The sequence below is a fragment of the Lissotriton vulgaris genome, chromosome 6 (assembly GCF_964263255.1).
Source record: "Lissotriton vulgaris chromosome 6, aLisVul1.2, whole genome shotgun sequence".
Taxonomy (NCBI): Eukaryota; Metazoa; Chordata; class Amphibia; order Caudata; family Salamandridae; genus Lissotriton; species Lissotriton vulgaris.
The window spans coordinates 1,303,615,352-1,303,629,357 of NC_141694.1; the positions used below are offsets into that span (position 1 = coordinate 1,303,615,352).

The 14,006-nt window shown below is 45.6% G+C and overlaps 1 protein-coding gene across 2 annotated transcripts in view; it reads left to right on the plus strand.

The window, feature by feature from the left end:
* The window catches only part of SLC18B1 (solute carrier family 18 member B1), a 569,858-nt gene that overhangs the window by 389,120 nt on the left and 166,732 nt on the right, over positions 1–14,006 (plus strand). The window contains exon 11 of one of the 2 annotated variants that reach the window (XM_086925400.1): positions 12,426–12,500. In XM_086925400.1, the coding sequence (XP_086781526.1) occupies positions 12,426–12,500 (75 nt within the window). Of the gene's footprint in view, positions 1–12,425; positions 12,505–14,006 lie in introns of those variants that run through there. The other variant, XM_086925401.1, reaches the window with a different exon arrangement.

A 14,006-nucleotide genomic window follows, 5' to 3' on the forward strand; every position in this document is an offset into this window, starting at 1 on the left:
ATTGGCGGGGTATGCCCAGATGTGGGTCCCTTGCTCACTTCGCCACTGGAGTCAAGATAGCCTGGATGATGAGGGTTACAACCCGAAACCGGTCCCAGGATGCTGTTTCCGGTCCAGGGAAGACATGGCTTGGCAGTTCGGGCTGGACTGTTCCCATGAGGCACAGGGTCAGACTGATTTGCATATGGCCATGTCTGAACTGGGGTGGTGGAGTGAGCTAAAGAATGATGATGGATTAAACCCAGATCAGTTAACTGGGGTGAGTGTTTGATTTGCTTAAATGCTCCATTCATCATCCCCTTTGGTATCGATTTGTTCGCCCTAAGTTGGCAGGGTATGCCGAGACGTGGGTCCCTTGCTCACTTTGCCACTGCATTCAAGATAGCCTGGCTGATGAGGGTTATGAACCCGAAACCGGTTCCAGGATGCTTGTTTCCGGTCCAAGAAAGACATGGCTTGGGAGTTCGGGCTGGACTGTTCCCATGAGGCACAGGGTCAGACTGATTTGCATATGGCCATGTCTGAACTGGGGTGGTGGAGTGAGCTAAAGAATGACAATGGATTAAACCCAGATCAGTTGACTGGGGGTGAGTGTTCAGGGCCGGACTGAAAACCAAAACCGGCCCTGGCAAAGTGCTCGACCGGCCCCCTGGGTGTGCGACCGAGCTCTTTGGCGGGGCCGGTTTTCGGACGATTTTGCTACAGGGCCGCTGCAAAAATGGCCCTGTAACAAAACCGGCCCCCAGGACCCAAAACCGGCCCCCACCCTTGCGGCGCACCGGGGGATTGCCCGGTGCCCGCAACGGCCAGTCCGGGCCTGTGAGTGTTTGATTTGCTCAAACACTCCGTTCATCATCCCCTTTGGTATCGTGACATTAATGTTTCCATGATCATGTTTAAAAACTGCTCATAAATGCCTCTCAATGCAGTGACATAATCAGATTTACTAAGGTAAAACGATCATGCATGATAAGAAAATACACTTTTTTGAAGTTTACAGAGAGTTTATCATGTTTTTACATGTTTAGTGCAAGATGTCTTTAAAACTAAAGGTGTTCCTTAGATAAATTGTCTAGGACATCTTCTTTTCTTCTTTAATGGTAGTTTAGTTAACGTGGAAGTAAAGTATGCCGTTTGTTTCACAGCTTTCTGAATGTTCCTGCTCTGTCATCTGAACAGCAGCCCAGTGCTGCTGTTCACCAGGGGGCGTCAATTAAAGGTCAGGAAGGCTACATGCGTCCCCCGGGCCGTACTTTGAGTATCCCTGCAAAATCCATATGGTAATCGTGTGTGGGGCAGCCTCCCTCACTAGGCTATAGAGAGACTCATAGTTGGCGTCCACTCATTTGTAGCTAGGTGTACATGTGCTTTTACTTTTGCATCTAGGAGATGTGGCAACTTATCTTTTTACCAAAACCTGTTATGTCCGCAAAACTGGGTTCTTCACTGTCCCAGGTGGGTAATTTGTGGTGCTGCTTTTCTGTGGTATGATTGTGCTACATGAATGAAAACCTCCATTTGGACACATTGCATTTGACACACAATCGTGTGTCCTTGCATCTGAATTAAGGCTATTCTGGCTTCCCTATCATTGAAACAGCAACTAGGGCCTGCACATCGGACACCGTGTAGCAATTTTGTTTCTGTTTCTTTTCTGGGCTCCAGTACCCATTTCACACAGATCTGACATGTAACGCCACTTGGCTGCAATCTGTTAATCTTCCCATATTGCACGACAGCATGCTAACCTCGTATACGATACTATAGCCTGCCTGGCTGCAATGAGCAGCCGGGCTGGTGAAACAGCACATAACCCCTGGTCTGAGAGGAGCGTCTTTTTAGCCCACTCAGGCCAATCCCCGTGCTGCTCTCACAGAAGGAGAGCAACACAGGGATTAAATGGGAGTCTGTCCCATGGGGCTGCTGGGACCAGGAAGATGACCGAAGACGCAATGTGGCATGAGAGGCGGCCAGTGGCTTCACGTAAGTTCTTTAAAAAATATATATATTATTACTAGCATCCCCCTAGAATGGGCTTTCCTCATGCCCTTCTCCGGCGTTCCCTCGCCCGCCCCAACACCAGTTGTTTGTGGCTGCCACCACTGGATTTGATAGGAACATTTCAATACTCCACAGGTGAAAATGCATTCTAAAAGTAAAGTAAATTTATGTGGACATGTGGTTCTGGAACAAGTGATCCCAAAAATGTAATTTTTATGAATAGGGTTCAAAGGGAATATAAAGAAATTTATTTTCAGAGGTACGCTAAATGTATAGAACTGCTAAGCATGACCAGCAATGTAGTGTCACCAGTAAAATAATTTAAGAATTACCTGGAACAGGCAGAGAAAAATAAGTGTGTACCCAGAACTGGAGAATTAGTTGATTGGACTGTGTTGCAGAAGAATGTGAAAAAAGCTGACTAGTTGGAAAGAGCCCTTACTTTATCCATTGCTTTGTCTTTGACTCTGTATCTTTATACAGTAAGTATATCACTGTGAGCAGAAGGGGATTATTTCTTGAATCTAACGATTGACTTAAATGCCTCACGTTCTTTTACAAAAACAAACAGTTGATTCACATAAGATTCCAAAGGGAGGTGGAAATTGAAGTATCCACCATGGAAACATTAGTGTTATAAAATATATCTTCCCCCACTAAGGGACCTGGATAGTCACCTGATTGCAAGTCTGAAGGTCTTGGTACTCTCTATTGATACTGAGAAGGTCTTTGACACTCTTCAGTGGGACTTCCTTTACAGAGTGGTAGGTCCAGCCACAGTGTTCGCCCAAAGTATCGGTATCCAAGAAGGTACTGGGCTGTTCCTAATAAAAAGGAGTGTTAGGTCTGCTCAGTTGTTTGGCTGTAGTAGGAACTAAGTGGAGTCCGACGGATGGGCATCCATTTTGTTGGATGTAATGGCCTCACACACCCTTGCAGGTGTCATGCTTCATCATTGGCAGTGCTCCTAGTTGGTTCGGGAGTGCAATACCCAACGGGCGACACCTCTAGGAGGGGCTCTTTGGCGGAGATCTTCTATCCAACTGCCATATGGGTGAAGTGCGGGTATGGGGTCAAGGTGATGTAGACGTTGCAGTGAGTTAAAATGAGGCTAAGGGTGCCAAGATCAGGTTTATTCTGGGCTTCAATTAAAAGAGAACTAGACTGTACTTGAAGGGAGGTTATGTTCCCATGTGCGAGACTAGGCTAGTGTGTGCAGGACTGGGTCGACATGTTTCTCGCTATTGTACACTGACTAGCGATTCATCAGGACCAATGTCGGGATAAGATTTAATATTAAAACTGTCTACAAAGTATATTTTCCTACGTATCAGGTACTAATTACTGATTCTCAAATGGAAAATAAAGGTGTACCTGTGTTGCGCTGTATCTGCCTAAACTGGGAGACAAAAGAAAGCAAATCACAACAGGTTACACTCCACAAACAATCGTGCGTGACCTAGTACACTCTGTGTAACATGCCAGTGAGGGTGTCACCAGCATGTGAGTTAAAAAGAAAACGTGACATCCACAGTGAGCACAGTGAGTAGCAAGCCCCTGTGGGAAAACACAATTTAAAAACAATGTTACCAGCAGCATTCCCATAGTATCTTAGGATTCTTAACACTCACCAATCTGGTCAGTGGTGAGCTACAACAACAGCAACCTCTGTATTTTCAGGCTGGATATGGCAAACAAGGGGTATTGTGAACCTCTGCGCTCACTCAACTGTCTTCTGCACAAGCGCTCACATTCGACTAATGGGAAAATACTGTCCTCGGGTGAAATATTGTAATACAACTGCCACAAGTGGTTATAAACGGCGAACTGCCGCGGGTCACTCAATCATTAAAAAAAGCCCCTTTGCTATTAGGAGTGAGGCAGGGAATTGTGACAGCAAGATGAGTGGTTGCCGGCTGATGTATAAATTGCCATACGTGGTTACAAGCGTCGAAATGCTGCCGGTCACTCATTCAGTTAAAAATGTAAAAGGAGTGGTTGCAGGCTGACGTATAAGCTACCACACGTGGTTACAAGCGGCGAAGTGCCGCGGGTCACTCATTCTTTCAAAAATGCCCCTTTGCTATTAGGTGTGAGGCACAGCATTGTGGCAGCAAGAGGAGTGGTTGCAGGCTGATGCGGTAAATCCCGCTAACACACCCCAAGGAGGTTAATCAAAATACGGGCAGGTGAATTCTGCGAGTAAACTGGTAAGACTCGCTAGGTCCCTTTAGTCCCAAAACCAGACACTCGCCCTTTGAACTTAACAACACACCCCCCTCTCTCTCATACATATTCAGCCAGTCATGATGCCAAGACATGGAACGGCTGTCCGCTATATGGGTTTCCCCCACAGGTCCCAGTGCCAGGTACGCGGGACAAACACTTACTTGGAAAATCCCGTGCCTTCGTGGATAGACCTACCCCTCGCCGCCAGGTCCGGTAGGTAATCCGGTGTCTGGCGGCCATCTTCTTATGGGCGTGTGATGACAGTCACCTGATCTTGGGCGGGGTTAGTGTTGGTACAGAGTTCAGCTCGTATGGCGGCAGCCATTTCTAAGTGGTGATTTTAAAGAGTTTACATATGCGTGCACATTCCTTTAAAGTCTATCGGCAGAGCCCTAGCTTGGCATTATGAGGGCTGGTAGCATTTGCATCACATAGGCTCCTTCCAGTGAGCAAAATGTGTATTGCTTATTACCACCATTTCTTAGTGGTTACTTCGATATTTGTCTAAGTATTGTCTAGGCCTTGAAAGCTGTGATAGAGCCCTAGCTTAGCGGTCTAGCTTAGCAGTTACTAGGACTAGTTGAATTACATTGTAATCAGTATTCCCAAATGGGGGGGTTTTGTGGTTGGTTTTAGTTGATGCCGCTGGGCTGCTTAATTGTTGCTTGGGTTCACTAGTTGCGGCGGCGGCCATTTCCTAATGGTGTTTGGGGATCCAACCTAAGGGGCCGATTATGATCGCGGACGGACTTGCGTCTGTCCGCGATCATTGAGGAGGAAGGGACGTCTGCATGGGCTGCGGAGTCCCCTCCTGTGCGATTAGGATGTGACCGCCAGGGTGGCGGTCACATCCTCTATTTTTAACATTGCGGCGGGTGCGGCTTCAAGCTGCACCCGCGGCAATGTTAAAAATGCACGCATTGCATTTGCATGCAGAAAGAGGCAGGCACCGCGCGGTGCCTGCCGCTTTCTGCATACAAATGCAGGGGGGTACCATAGGTACCTCCCATGTGCACTCCCCACCCCCCCTTCACCTAGGGGGCCCGCAACGGGCCGCCGCAGTGAAGTTACACATGCTTTTCCACGGCGGTAAAGCCGCCGCGGAAAAGCATGTTTGCAGGCACATACTAATCTGGCGGACGGTGTCAGAGAGACACCGTCACCAGATTAGTGCTTTTCCTCCGCGGTTGTAAGCCAACAGCGGAGGAAAAGCTGCGGACGGAAACCAGGACCCACCAGCCATCCTAATGTGGCGGTGGGTCTTTGGTGGGTCCGCTGCGGATTTTCCGCATCCTCCGGAACGGCTGTGGCTTCCGCCGGCCCGGAGGATGCGGAAAATCCGCAATCATAATGAGCCCCTTAGTGTGGCTCATGCCACATGGACTGTCGTCGGTTACCTCGTATGGCAAAATGCCAACCAGTGTTTGAGTTTCTAGGCAAGACCAATGTGTGTGTCAATTACAAGCCCACCATGTGGTGCGGAGTACACACTGTAAACTTATGTCCTCATCAAAGGTACAAGGCGGTCGGGTTGTGAACAACCGGACCAGTGGTGTTTCAATTAGTGTTGTGTTCAATTTAAGGGACATATGAAGGAGTGTGTGGGATGTCCTAGAGGGAGCTCCACGGAATGTCCTCATTCAGTCCTGCACTATCGGAGGCCAAGTGGTGAACCCACCTTTGTTCTTTAAAAAACATGTTCTGCTTGGTGGTGCTCGCATTTGCTTCCAGTATTAGCCCCCTCAGGGAATCAGCACTGTGATTTTGTTCCATGAAGTGCCTACACATCTTAGTATTGCTCTTTTTGCAACGAAAGTTGCTTCGGTGCTCGGACATATGTGTTTTTATTGGGCGAGTAGTCATGCCCACATAGTACAAACCGCAGGGGAATATCAAGAGGTAGATGCAGTTAGCGGTGTTGCAGTTCGTGTGTCCTCTCAATTCCCAAGTGAAAGTGGGGGTAAGTTGGATTGTCTTGTGTATGGCTGTGAAAGGGCATACACTACATGTCCCACAGGGGTAGTGTCCCTTGACTGGTGGTAGTTGCCACAGGATGGATTGTGACCCCGCTGGGGATTTCCTGGGTCTGGTCTGGATCAACATATCCTAAATGTTCTTTGATCTCTTAAATGCGAACCGGGGCAGGTCAAGGACAAGGCCCCCTGTATTCAGGATCTGCCAATGACATTTAAGTATTTTCTTCACTGCATTTGAAGCCGGTGTGAACGTGGTGACACATGTCATAGATTCGTTCACCTCAGGGTTCTGTATTCTCCTTTCCAATAGGCCCCCCTTATGATTGTTCTGTGCTCTTTTCTGTGCCTTCGTTATCTCTCTGCTGGGGTAACCTCTATCTGTCAGATTTCTGGACAGGTTTGTGGGCTGTGTTTTGTAATCAGCCAGACTGCTGCAGTTACGCCTGACCCTCACGAACTGCCTGAAGGGCAGGTTCACCCACAAGGCTTTGGGGTGGTGACTGGTGAAGTGGAGCAAGCTGTTCTGATCTGTAGCTTTTCAGAACATAGACGATGTCAGGTGTCCACCTTCAATCATGATTGTGAGGTCCAGGAACGAGATCTGTGAGGAGGAGGCGGTCATTGTAAAGTGCAGGTATGGGTTTAGTGAATTGATCCACCCAAAGAATTCATTGTAGGAGTCTTTGTTGCCAACCCAGAAAATCAAGATATCGTCTATAAACCTGTACCACGGTTTGATGTTAGTGTGGTAAGGGTTAGTCTGTTGGTGGATATGTTGCCCCTCAAAGTCGGCCATGTACAGGCAGGCCACGCTGGGGGCAAATGTGCTCCCCATCGAAGTGCCCTGGCTCTGGTGGTAGTATTGACCTCTGAACTCGAAATAATTCTCAGTGAGACGAGTGTCGCACATTCCATGATAAATGCTGGTGGTGTAGGTGAGGTCCATGGCTCAACATTAAGTACCTCCTTAATCACCCCTAGTGTGGCCCTCTGTGGGATGTTCGTGTAGAGGGCTTCTACGTCCAGGGTGATGAGGAAGTCTATATGTGCATTGTCCCCGAAGTCCTCCAATAGTCGTAGGACGTCAGTAGTGTCCTGGATGTAGGACAGAATGTGCTTGACCAAGGGTTGGAGGAAATGATCACAAAATTGTGATAGTGGTTCAAGCACAGAGTCTATACCTGACACTATTGGTCGTCCCGGGACCGGTGTGGTCCCCTTGTGGATCTTGGGTAGGACATAGAAATAAGGGACCCTAGGGTCTCTCTTAACTAGGAATTTTGCTTCCTTTTTGCTAATCCAATCCTGGCATTCAGCAGATTCAACCAGGCCTTTACAGAGTCATGGCCGGTAAGGGTCTAGGTCGTTGGTTTCTGGCGTGTACTAAATTGATCTATATCGCTCCTGAGACCAGAATTAAAACAGGAGCATAGAATTAGAACCATGAATGGTTGGAAGAGAAACGAGACAGGGATACCGCCTTTCCCCTGTATTATGTGCACTAGTGATACTGCCTCTGAAGGTAAGGCAGGGGTACGGCTATCAAGTGCTTCGGACAGATGAGCACTCACTGTACATCTTGTTGTATGCAGATTATATGATTTCAACCAACTTGTATCGGAGATGTACCAGATGATTTGTGCAGTCTACAATCTCAGAGAATGCACCTGGGTGTTGTCACGGCATTTGATATGTGTTAATGTCACCCAACGGTGTTGTGCAGTCCAGAACTCAGTGACCCCACACATTGAAAGGAAAAATCTTCTGTGCTTTTCCAGGGGAACCCTTGCACACCTTTACCAAGCACCCATTTGCATTCAATCGAGCAGTCTGGGGATTCGGAGCCCCCCACACACCTCTGGTAGGCACGCCGCGCCACTCTAGTGCTCGTCTCACAAACCCCTGAACTTTGCTGCATGACTCCCACTGGTCAAGATTGCCACCAATGACAGGCGCATTGTATCGTCAGCGGGTTGATATTTCTTTCTAAAGATGATGTACTCTCACCCCAGCACCGCCTAGAAGGACAGCTTTCCATACCCCAGAGCTTAGCCCTCAGTGCCAGTCAGCAGCCATGGTCCCCATCTTCATTCATTTTCAGCTGTGTGCCAGGCTCCATAACCCGCTACAGAGGCAGTAGAATCTCCTGGCTGGGTTCTTTCAGTGCCATATGGCTCATTCTTCGTCCCCTTAACTGCTCCAGCTGTTGGCAGGTACTCTTAATATGGAGGCATAAATTGATGTTTTTTAACATCAGCAGTGACAATGATGGGAGGGTGAGGATGGGTAGTGTACCCATTGATAACATGCATTTTAAATCAGTAGTACACACTCTCTTAGTGAAGCTGGGAGGGTATTCTGGCAAAGCCGTGGCTTGTGTGAAAAAGTACATATGTTTATATGTGAACTCATTCACATTTCTGCCAGAAATGCTCCTACATCAGTAAAATAATATAGTATGCGAGATTCCCTTGGTTACCAATAATAAGGGTTATATGTATTTACAGCCAATGACGAATGAGGGAACATACTGAAAGCAAATGGGTGAACTGTGATAGAAAGAGAGTGACAATCTGAGGCGCACAACGAACTCTTTCAGGGATCATTGTAACACAGTGTTTTATACACCAGACATGTTACCCTTAAATGATCAATTTTAAGAGATAGCAGTCAATCATTTTTAAAGAGGTACTTTACGAACTCTTACATGGAAAAGCGGATTCAAACTACAAGAGAATATGAGAAAATACATGTTTTAAATCTTATTATATAACACAGATATCCACATGCTAGACAAATGGCCTTGCTTCTTTTCTTGTAATTTGAGAACTGGGGTACACATGACGTTTCAAAGTATAAAACTGCCTCTCTTCTCCATCAAAATTTAAATAACGCAGAAAACCAACTGCAGTTCTACACGAAAAGTAGATCTTAACATTTTCAATGACATCTTTTTTTTTCAGTTTCAAAAAGTAATATTCGTGTCCTTACCACCCTATTCAACCTAATCACATTTAAACTTATAACTAAAATGCCTCATTCCTCCAGTTACATGCTTGTAGCAGCTAGGACCACTATGTCACTCAGCGATGGCAGAAATTCCCAACTGTCTTTAATCCTGCAAGAGTGGGCCAAGCATTTTATTAACAACTGAGAAAACCTGACCTGGTGGACTGAATCTATCCCTAGCCAGCTCAGACGGTCTTATTAGACACTAAGCTCCATCGCTATCCTGTTTACTTGTGAAGCAGGAGAGCATGCATAGCGCTGGAGTCTTGAAGGTGGTTAATTCACTTGGGGCCAGATGTACGACCGTTTTTTGTGGTCGCAAATGGGAAATCGGCCCTTTTGCAACTGCAAAAATGGGTCCTGGCATGTGCAAACACTATTTTGCGAGTCTGTGACTTGCAAAGTAGCTTCTACGACTCTCGCTATTAAGAATGTGCGTCTCTTCCTAATAGCGAGTCACAATGAAATGTACCATTGTTTTGCAACCGCATTTGTGGCCGCAAAAAACTTGCAGTTCACCAAGCCACTCGCAAACGGGAAGGGGTCCCCAGGGGACTGCCTCACCTATGTAAATGGATGTGAAAATATTTTTTAAGAGCAGGCAGTGATGCCAGGGACCACTGCCCGCCCTTAAAAAATGAAACAGAAACATTTCATTTTTCTTTTTTAAATGCATCCCCAAGCTAAACATTTCATTTTTCTTTTATAAATGCATCCCCAAGCTGCATTTTAAAAAAGCTGCTTGATTTAAAAAGCAGTTACAGACATGGTGGTCCGCTAACCCCAGCAGGCCACCATCCTTGGGAGTGCTAGCGATTCCTAATGGGGTTGCAAGTTGCACCTGCCTCAAGAATATTAATGAGGTATGCAATTTGCGACCCCATTAGGAATTGCAAACAGTGTCTGAGACACTGTTGCACATTCCAACTTGCAAGTCGCAAAATGACTCAATTTGCGATTCACAAATTGGTAGGGTCCTACATCTGGCCCAAAGGGTCCCGGAATACCCCATCCTTTGATATTACCATTAACACATTCTGTGTGACTCCCTTCATATCACCACTGCCTGAAAATTTATCTTTGACAGTTTGACTGTATTTGGTCTATTCACTAAATCGAGGTTGAAGAATGGAGGAGATTCTTACCTGGGAATTTGGAGACAAGAAATGCTTCACATCATACCAACAAGGTTATTAAAGTTGATTCCACAGTTTCTGACCTGCCCAAGATGGTGTTCTGGTTGGACTTGACCGATAAAAAACGCTCTATTGTTTAGCAGTGCTGTTTGCACTGTGGTTAAATATGCTTTCTGTTTCTGCCATTCATGGTTGAGCTGGCAAAGGTGTGTGTGGCTTTTGTTCTTTGTTCCTGCAAAATGTTAGGTTGGAGCAATCCTGAAGTCATGAAGCAGTACATTTCCACTAATTAGTAGTACAGAGAAAGGATATTTTTTTCGACATTTTCAAAGTAATTAATTTGAATATGTTGCTATTTTGATTTAGCTGTGTACCCTGTTTGAATAGAACTAATGTATGTGATCAAAGCGCCTAAATCCATTTTCTGTTATGTATTCAAGTATACATTATTTACTGTGATTATGTTTCTGGATAGAAAGATTTACATGTAAACTGCTGTTGTTGTCAGTTATAGGGGTAAATCATCCTACTTCCCAAAAAGATACAGTCACAACAGTTAAAACATTAAGTATTTCATGACTAATGATGGTATACTATAAAAAGAAGAAGCCAGAGTATCTTTAAGCTACTCAGTATTACTATTGTTGCAACTGGTTTTCCGTTTGTCCTGCTTTTGACAGAATGATCACTGGTACGTTATGTATGTTTCTGGATGTGAGTATGACACATTCAGGTTATCGTTATTTTAATTGTAAGCATTTTTTCACAAGTAAAGTTACTGGGCAGGAGGTGCCTTCCTGTCACCTGAAGTACCTACTGACTGGCTGATAAATTCCGCTGAACATGCTCAGTTGGTTGTAGACCATGCTTGTGAAAGCGTGCTTCTTTCTGGTCTGTGCCCACCTGAGCTTTGCTGCTGGTTCCACCACCAATCAAAAGGCTAATTCCTATGGCACCAGCAACACCATCCATATGCCCTGCTAATAGTCTCAAGGCACCTGTGTAAATGGGCAACTTAGGGCTTAATTACAAGTCTGGAGGTCCACGGATCGGGGGTGCGGGGTTGGTAGTCTCCCGACAGTCCTATTACAATAAGGGCGGTCAGACCGCCATTGCCCCACTACAGCCGACAGAGAACTGTTGTTCCCTGGCGGTGTTGCGGTAGCCAGGAGGCAGTTATATGATTGGCGGGTCTGCCATGGTCCTGCCAAGCACATTGCACGTTTCCTCAACTCTGTGGGAACGTCAAAAGCAAAGCCCACCAGACAGGAGGAAACTCTTAATCTGGCGGGCAGGCTGACCACGGGTTTGGTGGTGCGGCAGTATGGCAGACCTGGCACGGCACTGCTGCCAAATTGGTAATCAGGCCCTTATAGTGCACAGTGATCTCAGCTCTAGCCACTAAAACCAATTTGAAACTGAAATACAAAGGGTCTGATTACAACTTTGGTGGTGCAGCGCCGGGCCTGCCCCCCAGCCAAACCCTTGGTCAGACCTCCTGCCCGATTAGCAGTTTCCTCCTGTCTGGTGGGCTTTGTTTTTGATGTTCCCACGGCAGTGCTCTGAAAATGGGCACTGCAATGGGAATTCCAAAAACAGTTCCTTGCACACCATGGACTGTAAAGGCCATATTGTGCAGGAACTGGGGTGCATGCACACATGGGGGCACATGTTGTGCCCCTCCTGTATGCATACACAGGGTGTGAAGTAACAGGAGGCCTGTAGGGCCCCCTTTGTATCCTCTGGCCAAGGTTTTCTTGGCGGTGGTACTGCCATGAAAACAATGGTGGAGATGAAACTTGTAATATGCTTGGCGGGATGGCCGTGCATGAGCTGTCTGATATTGCTGTGCTGGCAGCAGAAGGGGACATGGGTGGGAGTGTCTCGTGGTGTGCTTTGGGACTGCAGCAGTAGCAGCTCTAGAGACCTGAGCAAATAAAAACCGAGCTGCAGAACTGCCTGACCCGTGCTTCTATACAGACCTGCTGCACACAGTTAATACTTGTATTTTCGATAGTATTTAAGTGTGTCTTTCACGTTATAGGATTCACTTATTGCATGTTTCTCTTTACAGTGAAAATGGATTTCAGGAAGGATTAAGCACTCTTGGTCTGGTTTCTGGGCTATTCACTTCAATGTGGTCGATTGGGTAGGTACAAAACTACTTTGCTCTTATAGTTATTTATATGAATCATGTTATTTAGAATGTTCTACCACAACACGATTTCCACACAGTAGGCAGCTTCAGTGTAATTTACCCATGCTCAGGTAACAATTTTGAAAAAGAAATCTTTTACAGCAGTTTGCGGAAGACTTATTTTTCAGGTTCCTAGAGAAATTAATTGTTGGGGTTTTGATAGTATTTATTTTCCATTTCAGTCTTGTCACTTTCTGTTTCTTAGTTCATGAATTTCCCAAGCAAGTCTAGGCCCATACACCTAATTGCTGTCTTAACCCCTTCCATGCTCATGACAAGGTCAACTCGTCATGGGCTTTACCTGCGCTGTGCGTTTGACGAGTTGACCTTGTCATGAACAATGGGATCCATGATGGATCAGCACCGGAGGGGAAAACCCCCTAGCACCCAAGGTGTCAATTTTTTAAAAGCGCACAGCTGTATCTAAAATTGTTGAAACCAAACTGGGTAGTTGATTGCATGGAATGAAAGTTTCTTCTGAGAAACTTCTCAAGTGTGACCAGGCAATCAGGCCATTCGTACCGAACAAAAGACATGAAAATATATCTAAAATAGAACAGAACTCTAGTCTATAGCCTCAGGAGTTGATTAGCCACACAACCTACTGTAGAGAGTGGATTGGGCAGAATTGTTTGACATTGAAAATACATCAACAAAAGGTTTAGAGGGCTATAAAAGTCAACTATTGGCAAGCTCATGATTCACTTACAGGAGATGGATGGCACGTGTCACTGAGGTAAGTAGGAAATAGGTTTGGGTACCAAGCACTCAACACTTGTATTCAAATGTAGTGAATCTTGTTAAATCGCCATGATTCCTCAACTGTGGCCTCCAGGTAAAAAGCTTCCATGATTCATAAAACCTTACATATACCTTATCCCCATCAATCATGAGACACATCCCCCTGGCATTGAGGGTATTTGATAGATCTTCCTGATTTCAACACACACGGCCTTCAGCAAAAAGTGGGTCTACGCTTCTTCTTAGGTAGCTATATTTTCTTAGGTAGCTATATTTTCTCTTTTTAATAAAATCCTTGACTGGATTAAGAGCTGTCCACTTTGCTCATTTTTAGATTTCGCAGCTCCTATCAAGTTGCACCATTACACTGATTGTTTAGACTCATGTTTCTTCTTCTTCCTTTTATATAGTATATTTAAGAACAATAGGCAAAATTATTAGACTGAACAAAGATGCATACTTTGCAACATCAGTTTTATCTGTTCAGTCAGCACCCTTTGAAGTGTATTAGGCCTTAAACTTAAAGGGCACCGGGTTTCTGAAAGGAATGTTTACTACTGAGAAAAAGAAAAAATCAAACAAAGTTTATAATACCTATGCATATTATTACCTTGGCTGTGATTCTAAAGCTTTTGTATTGTCTTCCGAGATAGTCACATATACAATACTGGTAAAACTAAACCCTCTGGACAATTTTGAGTTAAAGATTTTTCTGAG